The sequence below is a fragment of the Lynx canadensis genome, chromosome B4 (assembly GCF_007474595.2).
Source record: "Lynx canadensis isolate LIC74 chromosome B4, mLynCan4.pri.v2, whole genome shotgun sequence".
Classification (NCBI taxonomy): Eukaryota; Metazoa; Chordata; class Mammalia; order Carnivora; family Felidae; genus Lynx; species Lynx canadensis.
The window spans coordinates 140,877,404-140,892,412 of NC_044309.1; the positions used below are offsets into that span (position 1 = coordinate 140,877,404).

The following is a 15,009-nucleotide window of genomic DNA, read 5'->3' on the forward strand; positions in this document are numbered from 1 at the left end:
ATGTGGGAAGGCCACTATCCCAGACTAAAAGGGAATCTTTAAATAAAGCACAGGAAGCTGGGGGGTGATGACCGTCCTTCCTGTCCCTGGTGTGGCTGACTGGCGTCCCCACAGCCACCACACACAGCCTTCCAACCTCAAGAGCCCTCGCTGACCAACCAAAACACCCCAGAGGCCCCCCCCCCCCCACCAAGGCTGTACTGTGCCCAGAGGTCAGGCTACAAGGAAGAGGGACCCCCTTCGTGGCTCCAGGAGAGATGCGTCCTCACACCTCCACGCTTCAGCCTTGGACTCTCCGCCCTGGGCTGCATCGCCCAGCCTTCCGGGAGTCCCTCCCCAGAGCTCCTGCCCACAGTGGTCCTTGGGATGAACTATGAGGGACAGCCACGGGGCCTCCACCACACGGGAGGGCTCAGGGAATTGGGAGAACCTGGTTGGGCCATCCGGGAGGTCACTGGGGGCTTTGAGAAGGCCCTCCCAGCCCCTTCCCTGCAGCCTGTGCTTCCCAGGCCCCCAGCATGGCAAGCACAAGCTAGAGTGATGCTTGGAGCATACCCCTCACAGTTGGGGTCACAGCCGAGAGAGGGGCCCAGGTCAACTTCCCAAGCCACCCACACACCTTGAAGCCATGGCCCTCTGGGGGCCCAGGCCCAGGACTGGCCCTGTCCCTAGCTGGCACACCAGAGAGCCAGTCACAAAGAAGGTGTTGGTGTCTTTGCAGACCCCCTTGAACACCACATCCTGGATAAGGAGGCTTCCCCTCCAGGCTGACAGCCAGGGCAGGGAGGCCAGAGTGGCATTTGGGGCCAATGGAGGGCCTCTGACCCGCAGCTCCAGCCCGGTCCTGCAAAAGTGGATCTGTGCCTCCGCCCGGCTCTATTCCGTTCTGCTTAATTCACAGCCGTGTCCTTGGACCCTGTGCCAGACTGGGCTCAGCTGCCTGCAGAATGGCGGCAGTGACAGGCTGTCCTAGGCCAGTCAGGGCTGCACAAGTCGACACCAACATTTCTGAGACCAGCGGCCACTGTCATCTGGTGACTCTGCCAAGCCCAGCACAGAAGGGGCGCAGTGGTCAGTGAGTACTCGATCTACAGGCACGCGGAAGGGGAACAGCTCGCCCAGCCCACGCCCACTCACCGTGCAGGGAGGTGGCCAAGGCCAGCCAGGCGCCCACACAGCCTCACCTCTCGGATGAAGTCGGGAGGTCGGGAGACTTACCTGCCGGCCCACGGCGCTCGGTCCACACCTCACGCCCACCCACCCGCTGGCCGACAGCACCGTCACCTGCGCTAAGCCAGGGCAGCGCCGGGACCGGCCAGCACCGGGCATTGAAGGGCCCGGCACTCTACCGTGTCGCACCTCTGGGCCTTCTGTGCCTTGCCAAGCAGCCTGGTGCTCCGAGGCTGCGGCAGCAGGGCTCTGGCCGAGAGGACCCGGTGAGGCTTGAGTCCAGGACCCCTCATGCTGCACGTGGGGGTGGATGGACACAGGGGACATAGCTCGAGGGCCTGTCAGCCAGGAAGCAGCACTGGGCGGAGCAGAGAGGGTGCCCAGTCGGGTATGCCAAGAGTGATATCCAGGACGATGCCCCAGACCCCCCTGGCAGCCTCCCAGCAGACTACAGGGCAGAGCTCCACCCCTGCAAACAGGCCTTTGCCCATCCCAAGCCAGTGACCACAGCGAGGTATCCCCCTCCCCCACAGGATGGGTGGGTGGCTGCATGAGAAGAGGGGTCTGCCTAACAGCTGCCTCCTTCCGTCTCGGGCTGGGCAGCCTGGTGGGGCCGGAGGACAGGGCCTGCAGGGCTTGGGCAGGTGGGCACCGCAGGGGGCGGGTAGCCATGTGCCCAGAGCAGTGAGGGCTCCCAGCCAGCTCCGCCTCCCAGCCCTCAGGCCCTGCAGAGGGCAGGTGGGACCCAGGGGGAGGTGAGGCTCTGGCCAGCATGTGATCCGCCAATAGTCAGGGGCCAGGCTGTGGGTCCAAATGCCACCTTTACTGCTGGAACAACAGTGGTGCTGACAGGAGGCCAAGGCTGGGGAGCAGCAGCAGGGAGCTCGCGCTTGGTTGGGACCACCTCTCACTGAGGATGAGGAAGCTGGGCCAGACCCAGATCCCTGGACCTTGCCCTTTGGCTCTGTCCTAGGGGGGGCACAGGACAGCCTGCAGGTCCTTGGGCAAAGAGCCGATGGCTGTCTCGATGTACAGCTGTGCCCGCTGAAGCGTCGCCTCCTTCACCGGGAGCTGGTGGCCTTGTGCCTGCACCTGCAGGGGCAGTGGTGGTCAGGGGCAGGTGACTCCACATCCGGCTGGCAGAGGCTGGACAGGGCCGGGAGGCATCTCACCAGCTTCTCCCGAAGCTTCAGGACTAGGTCCACGACCTCCACTTCAGACTTGTCCTTCATCCAGGTCTCAATGTTCTGCTGGGAATAAGACGGAGCCAGCCATCACCAGGGCCCGCCCCCTGCCCGGGGGCCTGCACACCCCCACTTCCTCCCCCAGCCCCAGCTCCCCCACTTACCGCCTCACAGATAGCTTCAAGGTGCAAGGCCTCCAGCTTATGGGCCATCTCTCTGTGCCGCTGCCGGTACCAGCCATCAAAGTGGGGGGACTTGAAAAACCGCCTGTGGGGGATGAGATACAGCAGCCGTGGACTGACTCTGGGTGAGGGCAGGGCCTACACCGACCACTGCAGGGGCCTCAGGCCACCTGCCATCCACCCACCTGTACAGGCCCAGCCAGTCGCCCTTGAGAATGCAGGTGAGCTGGGGCCCTGCGTGCTCCAGGCTGCGCAGGAAGTCATCCTGGCGGAAGGGGCGGATCTGGGGAGGAGTCTGAGACAGGGACCTGGTGAGCGCGGGGAGGTGGGGGACGCAGCCTCACAGGCCCCGCACCTCGGCTGGCCAGGACCCTTCGCTGCCATACTCCTCAGCCACGTGAGGACCCCCAGACCCCACCCTTCCCGGGACAGATCCTAGGATGGCCCTTCTCAGAGAGGAGGGCCTCGAGCCCCTCCGGGGTGGGCCCCGTTCTTCTGTCCTCTGAGGGACGTCTGGCATGTGTGGGGACAGCCTGGAGCCCTGGGGGCTCCTGCATACCCATGACCTCCTCCCTTACCTCCCTCCCGGACCCTCCCCAGATGCCACCTGGACCCGAACCTTCCAAGGTGTGATGCTCTTCTTCAGGGGCATGAGGCTGGCCATGTAGTGCTCCTGGCAGGGAAGGGGAGGGGAGTGAACCAGGGCCGCGGCCCTCCGCTCCCCTCCCCCTCCTGCCCTGGGCCTCACCAGGGGGATGATGAAGCTGTGGGTGAGCTCTAGGAGGTGCCGCCTCAGCGATGCCGTCTGTGTGTCCCACGGCCTCTTCTTCTGCAGGCCCTAAGGGAGCGGGGGAGGCGTGGGCTCGAATCCAAGGCAGAGCTTCACACTTCCCCACCCCCGAGCCCCGCCCCCCCCCCCCCCCCCAGCCTGTACCTTGAGCAGCCGCTTCAGCAGCGCCTTGTCTCGGTGGAGGTGGGCGGAGTAAGCCGTGTAGAGGCCTGGCAGGAGAGCAGAGCTGGCCCCATCCCCACTGCCCCCACCCCCTCCCAAGGGCGGGGGGGGGGCACCCCCCCACAGCCCCACCTCCTAGGGAGGGCAGAGCCGGGCCTCCCCCCACAGTCCTAAGCCTTCGGGAGGGCAGAAGTGGCCCCCAGCCAAAGGGCCCCCTCCCACCCCCCACAGCCCTACCCCCTCTGGATGCACCTGCACATCTATTCCCCTCTCCAGCCCTGTGAAGCAGAGAAGGCTCCCCGAGAACTCAGAGCCTACTGCCTGGGTTCTGGAGGAGAGGAGGGTCCCGCCAAGGGCACACACCTGGCTTGGTGTCCAGGGTCTTCAGCCTAGAGGGCTTTTTCAGCTTGACCTGCTTAGGAAGATCCCCTACGAAACACGGCGGTGGCTGGGCCTCAGTGCCGCAGCTCTGCCGCTCACAGGCTCAGGGCCCTTGAGGCTCCCCTCCGGGTGGGCCTCTGAGCCCCTCACCCCACCTCCCCAGGTCCCCTGGGCAGAGGACAGGCCAGCCTCACCCGACATCTTGGGCTCCCCAACACGGAGGATGTGGGGCCAGTGCTGGAGTGTTTTGATAAAGAAAGGGTTTGTGACTCCCAGGACCACGTTTGGTCTAGAGAGAGGAGAGAAGAGAGAGAGAGAAGAGGCAGAGGCAGGCCCAGGGAGGTGGAATACGGCAGGCTGGGGACAGGGCACAGACGGGGGACTCACGGGGCCTGCGTGCGTGTGGTGAACTCCTTGAACTCGCTGTCATGGATGGTGAAATAGGGGCGGTAGTCACAGCAGAACTTGAGGGGCTGCAGGCAGCTGTGGGGCAGCGGGGGGGGGGGGGGGGAGCGTGGCAGGGCCGGTAAACACGGCAGGGGCCGGTCCAGTGCCCCGGCCAGCCCCGCCCTGTGCCGCCCGGCATACCTGATCAGAGCCAGCACCAGGTCGGAGGCCATGGCGGGTGAGGGCGCCAGGACCAGCAGGGGCTCCCCCAGGAGCATGAGCTCCCACAGAGTCTGCACGTGGGTCAGCACCGGCTGGAAACACCTGTGCGGGGCGGGGGCGGTCAGGGAAGCCCAGCGGGGACAGAGCCTGCCAGCCCTGACCCGCCCACACCTGGCACTGCCCTGGACGGAAGGCAGTGAGGACACGAGGCCATGCCGAGGGGCGTCTAGGGCCGCCCCCCACTCCGCCGGCGTGCCTGCCTGGCCCTGCACTGCCTCTTGGGCAGGGCGGCTCAGTCTCCAAAGCCTGGCTCCCTCATAGACCTGCCTGGAGAGGAGTAGCCTCAGGCAGCGAGTATCTCCCAACACAGCTGCTCCCTCCCTGCACCTGACCTCTGGAACCTTCCTGCCCACCGTGCCCACCTCCTCTAGGTAGAGGCACCGGGACCCTGGGCTCTTCTTCTGTATAATTGTCCCTCGTGGAACCGGCCAAGGGTTCCTTCCTGAGAGGCGGCCCCCGCCCTGCACAGGCTCTACCTCGGGGGACCCCTCCCCATGTATTCAGGTAGCAGGCGGCAGCCTGCCGGGCTCACCTGAACAGGTCCAGTTCGTGGACACTGGCAAGGACCACTGGGGTGGGCAGCAGACTCTGAGACGAGGGGCGGGCAGGGTGAGGCCGAGGGCAAGGCTGGCATCCCCAAAGCCGCAAGCAGCACCCCTCACCCCAGGAGAGCGCTGGGGGCCGTGGCCCCTGCCCTGCACCCCCACCCCCACCCCCACAGGGCCCCTAACAAGTGGGGCGGGGAGGCCTGAGGAGGTGGGAGGTTTGAGGCAGGTGTGAGGCCCCGGGCCCAGGAGCGGCACCCCTACCTCATGGCTGCACTGCTTTGGAGGACTGTATTCTGGCTTGTCCACCCTGGACGGGATGCGAACCTGGGGGAACAACAGGAACAGACGCCAGCTGGGAGTGGGTGTCCCCATGAACCTGCGGCCTTCCCAGCCCCGCCAGCCAGTCTCACCTGGAGGACTACTCCCATGACAGGCAGCTTCAGGGTCTGCCCAGGCGTGGGGGCGGGCCACTGGTCAATCTCACTGCACACTGTGGACACAGGCGGCCAGCGTCAGGAGCCTGCCCCAAGCAGCAGGTGCCTGTTGAAGCCACTGGGGGCTACGGCCAGGATGATGAAACCACTCTGGCAGGACCTGACAGCCACTCACCCGCTTCCAGGCACGGTGCCAGCCTGTCGAAGTACTCAGGGGCAATGAGGCCCAGCAGCGCCTGGAACAGCCGGACGAAGGGCAGGCGGGATACCAGCACCAGAGACTGCAGGGCGCGCCGGGCCGGTGAGATGGAATCCCAGCCACTCAGGAGTCTGCAGGGACCCCTGAGGCCTGGCTCAGCCAGAGTCTGCCCGGGGCAGTACATCCCACAAACCCCACAGGACACCTGTCCCCAGAAATGGCCCAACTTGGACCCCAGGCTTATTAGGAGAAAACCCAAAGCCTGCCTCTGACGAGACAGGGAAACCTCAGGCGACAGCAGAGTGGGGCTGGACCCTGGGCCTTCTCGGGAAAATGTACGTGGCCAAGATTTCTGGGGTGATCGTCCCAGGAGGCAAGCAGCTTTTGCTTATGGTGTCTGAGTTCAAGGTGGAAGTTCTCCTAATCTTGAAAGCGTGGCGAGGGCCCCTCCCCCAGTCAGCAGCGAGGAGCAAGCAGCAGAGCCCATGCCCCAAAAGGCCAGCAGGAGAGCTGGGTACAGCGGCACCCATCCCCCACCCCTTGCCCCCAGGTGGGGCGGCCTAGGTGGCCCAGGGCAGTGAGCTCTGCCCCGTGCCAAGTGGCTGGGGGCTGCAGGAGGAGTGGGCACTACTGGAGGGTCAGGACCCCCAGCCTGTTGGTCCATCTGTCCTGATGGCCACCAGCCCTGCCTTATAGCAGCACCACCCCCGAGCAGCCAGGTGGCTCACCTTCTGGAAGTAGCCCCTCTTCACGGAGCTGTCCTTCACCTGCCTGAAGTACACGTAACCAAAGTAGTGTGCCGGCTCCCTCTGGAAGGGGAGCAGTGTCAGCCAGGCTGAGCCCACTGCCCACGCTCCGTCCCGCCCACCCAACTCCCTGCCAAGGCTGCTACAGCTCTCCCCGGCCAGGAGAGTCCTGGGCTCAGAAGGTGGGTGACACCTCTGCAGAGAAGGTCCCTGCAAACACGGCGGTCCCTGCAGCTCCGGGGCCTGGGTGCACCGGAGGCTTACCTTGGCCTCCACACACTGGGCCACGCCCTGCCGCACACACAATGCACCGAAAAGCTCCAGGGACCCTGGAGAGTCCCCGGGAGAGTGAGCCTAACCCCAGCAGAGGCCAGGATGATGAAACAACTCTGGCAGGACTTGACAGCCAGAGGAGGTGGGGGCGCCTGTGCTGCAGGCGCAGAGGGGCTGGTGGCGCTTGGAAAGCCTACTGGCTGGGCCTGGCCAGTGCCTGTCCTCCCACACAGAGCCCAGGTGCCCTACAGGGGCTGCTCACACCAGCCCCACCTTGCCCTGTGGGGAGAGGCAGCCACACTCACTTGCAAGGACACGGGAGCCCCACTGTTGTAGTGTCTGTCTTCCGCGTGCCAGGGGCTCCTCTGCCCACCACACTGCCGGATGCGGAAGCTGAACTGAGTGTCTCCGAGGCAGCCTGGGAAGGGAGGCAGCCCCCACCAGACTGTGTCAGGGTGGAACCAGAGACGAAAGCCCAGCTTGCCAGGAAGGCTGTGTCCTAATTCATGCCCCTGAGAGTTTCACAATAAACACAGCACACAGAAGCACCAGGGACAGCCCCAAAGCATCCGTGCTGTCAACTAGCACAGGTGGGATACTGGGACACTCTGGTGTGGGGCCCAGTCAGCTTGCCTGGGACAGAAAAACAGGCCTGCCTGGACAAGAGCAAAGGCCAGGTCCCAGGTCCTGGTGGCCGCTGTGTTGAAGTAAAGGGCACCAGATCCGCCGATCCCTCTGCCCAGAGACCCTTCTTTCCACGAGAATCTGGGAACGTGACCACCACTGAGGCAGTGTAGAGACAGGAGTGGGGCTGGTGGGGCTCTGGGACAGCCTCACCTCCCACCTCCTTCCTGTTTCCCGCCAGCCCCAGAGCTGACATCCCAGCTGGGGCTGCCTACCTGAGTGGGAGTCGGGAAAAGACAGGTAGCAGATGCTGCTTTTCTGAAACACAGGAAACCCGGTGAGGCCTGGCTCAGTGCAGGGCCACATCCGTTCCCAACAGGCCAGGACCCACCTCCTTGTCCGTGAGCCGGAAGTCACTGGGGTACACCAGCTGCAGGGACACAAGCACCGGGTAACATCGGCTGGGCAGGCAGTGCCATGCTGGTTGGCAGGAGTGTGTCCCTTGCCCCCTCCTCCTCTTCCCTGGGCTCCCTCCGGGCCCTTCTCAGCACAAGACCACACTATCCTTCCCCTGCCTTGGCCGCCACACCTGGGCAAGCTCCCCAACTCCCTCCTCAGACCCCTCATGCAGACTGTGGTTGGCCCCCCTGCCTCCACCATCTCCAAGGTCTGCCCCCACAGCTTCAGAAGGTGGTTTTCAGAGCCCCCGTGGCCTCCTCTTCCTTCTGGAGTGTGATTACATGGCCCTGCTTGCTGGCCCCTGCCCCTCCTGCTCTCCACCTCCTGAACCCCTCTACTCAGCCAGAGTCTTGGGCTGTACCATCCCCAGACTTGCTCCCCTACACGGGACTTGTCAACCTCATCTCCTGGTTTCGATTCAGGGGTCATCCGAGACAGCGGCATCCCTGCCTGTCAACAGCACCTTGAGTGCTTTCACCCCAACCTCTGCCGTTCTGGGATCCAGGAGCTTCTGGCTTGTGCCCCACCTGGAGCGAGAGCCCCAGGAGAACACCGTGGGCCCCAGCCATGTCAGAAGCAGGCCCTTAGTGATCTAGGAGGCAGGCCACGCCCCAGAGGGGCAGGGGGCTGAGGCTTGGCTCTCAGGCTCAGCAACTCCATGCACAGGCCCGTGGCCAGAATGGGTTTCGTTGTCGGGGACCAAAATGGCAAGGAGCCCCACAGCCCTCACCCTCAGTGGGCCTCAAGGGGACTTCTGGGGAGCGGGCGTACCGTGGGCCTTGCTGCTGCCCTGGCTTGTGCTGTCAGGAAGAGGCAGTGCTGGGAGTCTACAATGGGCCAGGAGCCAAGGGCCTGTGTGCATGGGCCCCTTGCTCTGTCCCCCAAACTCTAACACTGAGGAGGAGTTGGGTTTAAGCTGAGACTTTTCCTGGGGTGTTCCCTGAGGCCCCAGACCAAAGCGCCAGGTTCTGGGGTTTGCACTGTCGGAATGACGTAGCTTCTTGTCCTTTTACGCTCGGGCTTGCTGCTGTGCTCCCATTTTGTCTCCTCTGCTGCACACCAAGTGTCCTGAGGACAGGGACCATGTCCCAGATACTTTGGTCTCCTGGCCCCGGCAGGGACTATACCCTCACCAGATACAGTATTTATGACGTGTGTGAAAACACATGTTTGAGGGATAACAGAACAGGCAGGTCGTGTGGCAACTTCAAGGACATGTCAGCTAAGGAGGCAATAAGATCGAAGGGCATTTTGTCTATGGCACTGGACCCACGGAGGAACCTTGGGAGGGCTCGGAGGGGCAGGGCCACAGGACCACTCAGGCCAAGCCCTCATGTGTGTCAAGGCCAAGGAAAGGCAGGTGCCTGGCAGCTGGGGCAATGGACCCTCTGCACTGAGACCAGGGGTCTGAATCAGGAGTCTTGCAGCATCTAAGCAGGCCACCTTGGCCTCTGCATCTACGTCCACGGACCCCACTGGAAAAATTGGTGAGAGCACACGTTTATGGCCTGGTGCAGTCTCTCCTGAGAATGGAGACCAGAGGGAAGGCCAAACTGAGCCACGCCTCGATGGGGGAAGAAGTGGAGTAGACCCTCAGAGAAAGGCAGGAAGCAAGGAGTCGTGCTGCCTGAGGACCCCATCCCCGTAGGCCCACGAGGGCCTTGTCCTCTCTGCCCGAGACAGTCAGCACAGCTGCTGCTCCTGGGACGCAGTCTTCCCCGAGGAAGACAGACGTGAAGTGTCCCTTGAGAATGCCCAGGTGCCTCAGGACTCTGAGGCCCAAGCTGTACCCTCACACATGCACTGATGCTTCCAGAGGTTGTAACGCACACCGTCACGGCACGCACAGCAGAACCCATGCGGGAAGCCGGCTGCCTTCTCTCTGGCCAGGTATTAAAAAGGTTTGTAGAAGTGTCAATGATGCCACTCCTTTCACTAAATTTTGTTTTGCAAAATATGGCTGTTTTCATGAAAATATTTATATTAACACATACAGTATTTGTTTTTCATTTGGTTTTGTTTTTTACAATAGCTTAATTAAGTATTTTAAAATTTTCTCAGTTTTAACTTCTGGTAAACGCTGATAGGTGTCGCCAATACAAAAAGCTTTTTGGGATCCTCGATGACTTTTGACTAGAAAGGGTCCTGAGACTGTGCAGGAGCTCTGTCCGGGAAGGACGTCAACACCACAGCGGAGAGGAGCTCTCTGGGCCTCCAGCCGAAGTTGGGCATCCAGGGCAGAGCCAGGCCCTCTCCTTGGCTGATCCGCATGTTCTCATCCCCCCCCCCCCCACTAGGCCCTGCCTGCCTTCCTCTCAAGTGGGACTCCTGCCTCACCCACAGGCTTCAGTGCACCCATCTGCTTGGAACCCCCTCCCCGTATTGTGTGTCTGCGGGTGTCCTGTCCACTTACTGTCTGTGTCTCTAGCACAGAACGTGAACTCCGGGGGGCAGGGCCTTGTCTTCTCACTTAAGCCAGTGTTCCCCGTGTCCAGCCCCGGTGCTGCAGGGCCTGGCTGGCGGCAGCCACTTAGTACTTGGGTTTATCGGATGAGTGAGTGGACAACTCCTTGCCTTTGTTCTTGCTGGTTTTTTGAGGGAGGGGTTACCTGAAACAGCCCCTTCTCCCCTGCCTGGCTGCCTCCTTCTCACCCTCCAAGATTTGGCCAAGCCCTACGCCTTCCTCTGAGCTGCACTTGTCCATGGGGTTTCTGTGGGCCAGGAGCTCCTGGAAGGCAGCCTCTGGCTGTTCTGTCCACATCCCAGCGCCAAGCACAGAGCCGGGGTGTTTTCGGTGCTCAGGCAGTCCAAGACATCCTCAAAAGCCGGAAGATCCAGCTGAAATGACCCCTGATCAAGAGGCAGACCTGATAAAGACTGTGGCTGCACTGATAAGAGTGACAGCCCGATTCGTGCAGAGACTTGATGATTTCGAGGGGCTCTGGGTCCCCAACATCCCCTCCCAGAGCTGTGTAGCCTCACCAAAGGCTCAGAAGCCCAGGCACACAGAGCCTTTAATGGTACTTGCTTAGAATTAGCTTTCTAAACGGTTAAGTTCTGGGGCGCCTGGGTGGCGCAGTCGGTTAAGCGTCTGACTTCAGCCAGGTCACGATCTCGCAGTCCGTGAGTTCGAGCCCCGCGTCGGGCTCTGGGCTGATGGCTCAGAGCCTGGAGCCTGTTTCCGATTCTGTGTTTCCCTCTCTCTCTGCCCCTCCCCCGTTCATGCTCTGTCTCTCTCTGCCCCCCCAAAAAAATAAACGTTGAAAAAAAAAATTAAACGGTTAAGTTCTAGAAAAACTTACGTAAGAACGCCTTTTCTTGTGATTTTATGGGGAACAATTTGGGCAACAGCATGAGTGTGGGCTCTGTAACACTGGGCAGATCACCTCACCTCACCTCTGAGCTCAGGTCCCTCGGTCAAATGGGGCTATCACAGTAATGCCTGCCTGGTGGGGGTGGGGTCTCCACAGAGACCTGGGCACTGCACTGGGATCCAAAAAGGTCTCAGGAAGGGCAGGCCCTTTGTGTTTAGAAGACTCGGGTTCCCCGCAGGCTCTCGGAATTCAGCAAAGGCTGAGAAAACATGCCTTCGCTGGCTTCCCCAAGGATGGCTGCTGAGCCTCATCTTGGCAACTACCTGTCAGGCTCTCTGACAACCTGGCGACGCCCCTGCACTGCTCAGCTCCCTGGTGTGGGTCACCGCTTTCAGAGCAATGACCATTGTGACAGGCCTGCGGAAGGCCTCCCCTCCCCGAGGAGACCACATTTTCATCTATAGGTGGAGGAAGAGAAGCTGTTTGAGGTGGGGAGGAGGGGGTGCAGGCAGTGGGGACGCCCAGGCCCGGTGAGGTGGGTGCGGCTGGCGAACAGAAAGATGACTAGTGTGGTTGCAACGTGACTTCAAGGGGTCCGGGTCTGACCGTAAGCGAACAAGGAGGTGTGGACGGATTTCAAGCAGGAGAAGCCACAAAGGTTGGACTTTGAAGGACAATTAGAAGGGGGTGACGGCACCAGAGGCAACGCACTTCAAATCCTTGTTGGCCCCTGGGATTCTGGCTGGAACAAATGCGGAGGGAAGGTATCAGGGCTAGTGGTGGAAAGGGGAAAGACGGGACAGATTTTTATGGGAAAGAGCCTTGGTTTCCCCAAGTGCGGGGCCCCTCTCTCCTGCACCGCAATGGGAAGTCTTGGCAATTTGCCTTTTTTTTTTTTTTTTCTGCTTTTGCCGGGAGCGGGGGTGGGGCACCTTCCAGGAGGTGACAGGTGCGGGGCTTCAGAAGAAGAAGAGGCCACCTGGGGGGTGGGCCCGACAGTACCTCTCGCGCGGGCAGTGCTCAGGCCGCCTGGGGGCGATGGCCGGGCCCTAGTCAGCCGGCGGCGACAGAGGAAGGCCCGCCCCGCCGCCCGGCCCCCCGCCCCGCTCACCTCCAGCGCCTGGCCTAGCTCCAGGTCGAAGGTGACCACGCACACGCACTCCAGCCAGGCCGAGAAGCGCGCCCAGGGCGCCGCCGCAGCCCGCGCTCCAGGGGACGCCTCGCCCAAGCGGCCGCGAGCCCGGCGAGGCCCAGCGCCCGACAGCGAGTCCATGGCGGCCGGGACTGCGCCTGCAGAGCGTTGCCGGGGGAACGGCTCGGAGACGTTGCCGGGGGAACTGCTCGAAGGCGGCGGCCTGGGCGCAGGAAGGGAGAGCGCCGCAGAGCAGTCGAGCGGCCGCCGCGGGCTAGAGGGGCCCTGCCGCGGCCTCCGCACCCTTGGCGGCCGGAGGAGCGTCGTGTGGCGGGGCGACGCCGAGTCCACCAGCGAGAAGGGCCCGCGCGGGCCAGAGCGGCCCTAGCCAGGAGGAGGAACTTCCGGGGAGGGCTGTAGACCCCAGGCTGGGGTCGGGGCTTCCGGGGGCGCCGCGGTTTCCGGGGGGCGCTGCCAGCGCGCTGAGGGAGCTGGAGGTGGGTGTGGGGCGGGGGCCTACGCGGCCGGCGTTCACGTCCAAATTGTGTAGTTGCTGACTTCCTACCACCCGTCGGACACGAATTCCAGTCTAGTTGTAACATTCTCTAGAGATTCCTGGTCTCCTCCCTGGGGTCGCCTCGAGGTGTGGGGTCCTGCAGAGGTGTCACGTCCTGGCTTTGCGTCCGGACACTGGAGCATAGCTGTTACCTGCGTGCGGACTGCGCCTACGCCCGTGTCTATCGCCTCTAGGGTCCGGCGCTCCCAAATATTTCTGTAACCCTCGTGGGCTACCTTGCACGCTCACTCAGGCCTGTCTGTCGAAACCAGATAACGCCTGTAACATGTAATTCGAGCCACCTGTGCCTTTTCATTTTCTGCCACGGGGGAGAAGTGAGGTTGAGCGGGCAGGTCGCCTCTCCCTCTCTGGCCTCCCGTGTCCCTCTGGCGTCCCCTGTTGGCCGAGCCTTGCCTGCAGAAATGTGGCCTCCTGAAATGTGGCTGCAGAGTCCCCTCACCCAAGGGCGAGTTTGGAGTAAGGACAATAACTGATAAGACTGGCCGTGTACATTCGAGTTGTATGAAAATCCGCTCCAAAGTTAGGCTAAGCTAGCCTAGGCTGGAGTAACAACCTCCAAGTCCCCAGTGGCTTTTTCACGCGTGCCTGGACTGGTGGGAGAGCTGGGGGGCTCTCCTTCATTAAACCTCCAGAATACATGCCTCTGAGGTCACCGGCAGCGGAAAAGAGATTGATGAGGCCCATTAGTTGTTAAACACCTTGGTCAACAAGTGACGTGTGCATCATTTTATTCACAGTCCTAGGGCCAAAGTTAGTCACATGGATACAACCTAACTGCAGGGAAAATGAAGGACAGGGATACTTGATGAGCCACACAATTATCCTTTACAATTATCATGTGTCATTGAGTTTAAGATGCTATTTTATAAGTCACCAAGATAAACTATTTACACAGTGATGTGCAATCAAATGTTTTCAAACATTCTATTACGAAATATTAAAAAATACATAAAAGATAGATGAACTGTACAAAGACCATCCTTTTACCTACAACCTAGAATCTACATCAATAGTTAATATCTTCTTATATCCGTTTTATCCTATATCTACATTTGTCCTTACCTGTCCCCATCCATCAATGCATCTTATTTTTACTTTTATTTATTTATTTAAAAAAATTTTTTCAATCTTTATTTACTTTTTGAGAGAGAGAGAGAGAGAGAGAGTGCGAGCAGAGGAGGAACAGAGAGAGAGAGAGAGGGAGACACAGAATCTGAAGCAGGCTCTAGGCTCTGAGCTGTCAGCACAAAGCCCTACGTGGGGCTTGAACTCATGAACCATGAGATCATGACCTGAGCCGAAGTCAGACGCTTAACTGACTGAGCCACCAGGTGCCCCATATTTTTACTTTTAAAAGACAGTTATAGACATCAATGCTTTCACCCCTAAATACTTCAGTATGTGTATTATTAACTAGTAATCTTTAGGTTTTTTTTTTTTCTTTTTGGGGGGGGGAATTTATATATAATGAAATGCATGAATCTTACATGGGCAGAACCAGTAACCCAAAGAACTAGCGAGATACGGAAGGAACATTACCATCACCTCAGTTCCCGCATGCCTCTTTCCAGTCACTCTGAACAACCACTCTCCGTTATTCTGATTCTTTGCACCATGAGTGACCCTGTTCTAGAACTTCATAAAAATGGAATCATACAGTATGAAATTTTGTGTGTCTGGCTTCCTTCACTCACCATGTTTTTGAGATTCATCAATTTTGTGGTATATTTCATGAGCTCACCCCTTCTTACAGCTGTGTATGCTTCTATTTTGTGAATATGCCACAGTTTGTTTATTCATTATCCTGCTGATGGGCAGCCGGTCTCTTTCCAGTTTTGGGTTGTGATAAATGAAACTGCTGTGAAGATCCCTGTACAAGATATTTTGTGGAAGTACATTTTCATTTCTCCCAGCCGAATACCTAGGAACTGAATTGCTAAGTCATAGCATAGTCACAAAGATTTTTATTTACCTTTTCGTTTTTAATTTTTAGAGAGAGGAAGAGCATGGGAGAAAGGAGCAGAGGGAGAGAGAGAGAATCTCAATCAGCCTTCATGCTCAGCACAACGCCCGATGCGGGACTTGATCCCACCATACTGGGATCATGACCTGAACCAAAATCAAGCGTCAGAAGCTCAACCCAGGTGCCCCTGTTTACCTTTTTA

General features: G+C 60.1%; 1 protein-coding gene across 3 annotated transcripts; it reads right to left on the minus strand.

The window, feature by feature from the left end:
• Nucleotides 1-1,972: 1,972 nt before the first annotated feature.
• On the minus strand, nucleotides 1,973-12,499 carry DENND6B (DENN domain containing 6B). Of its 3 annotated transcripts, none has more exons than XM_030320990.1 (20): nucleotides 12,247-12,408; nucleotides 7,754-7,792; nucleotides 7,638-7,680; nucleotides 7,044-7,156; nucleotides 6,448-6,528; nucleotides 5,696-5,801; nucleotides 5,497-5,576; nucleotides 5,348-5,410; nucleotides 5,071-5,126; nucleotides 4,458-4,580; nucleotides 4,257-4,352; nucleotides 4,064-4,158; nucleotides 3,852-3,917; nucleotides 3,471-3,535; nucleotides 3,285-3,374; nucleotides 3,156-3,209; nucleotides 2,722-2,831; nucleotides 2,519-2,621; nucleotides 2,343-2,420; nucleotides 1,973-2,262 (listed from the first exon to the last, which is right to left on the minus strand). In XM_030320990.1, exons 1-20 carry the CDS (start codon nucleotides 12,406-12,408, stop codon nucleotides 2,140-2,142), a joined length of 1,746 nt encoding a protein of 581 aa, XP_030176850.1. In that variant the 3' UTR covers nucleotides 1,973-2,139. The 3 variants fall into 3 exon arrangements, with proteins under 3 accessions (XP_030176850.1, XP_030176852.1, XP_030176851.1); XM_030320991.1 differs by having other exon boundaries at nucleotides 2,140-2,262; nucleotides 2,343-2,417; XM_030320992.1 differs by lacking the exon at nucleotides 7,754-7,792 and having other exon boundaries at nucleotides 12,247-12,499.
• Nucleotides 12,500-15,009: the final 2,510 nt, after the last annotated feature.

What these genes read in the sequence shown, in the direction of transcription:
- DENND6B (XM_030320990.1), bottom strand. Translation starts at nt 12,408, where the DNA reads ATGGACTCGCTGTCGGGCGCTGGGCCTCGCCGGGCTCGCGGCCGCTTG. An exon ending in GGGCTCCCGTGTCCTTGCAA is followed by an intron (nt 6,529 to 7,043) that starts GTGAGTGTGGCT and finishes CTCCCCTTCCAG; the next exon opens with AGGGAGCCGGCACACTACTT. An exon ending in TGAAGCTTCGGGAGAAGCTG is followed by an intron (nt 2,263 to 2,342) that starts GTGAGATGCCTC and finishes CTGCCCCTGCAG; the next exon opens with GTGCAGGCACAAGGCCACCA.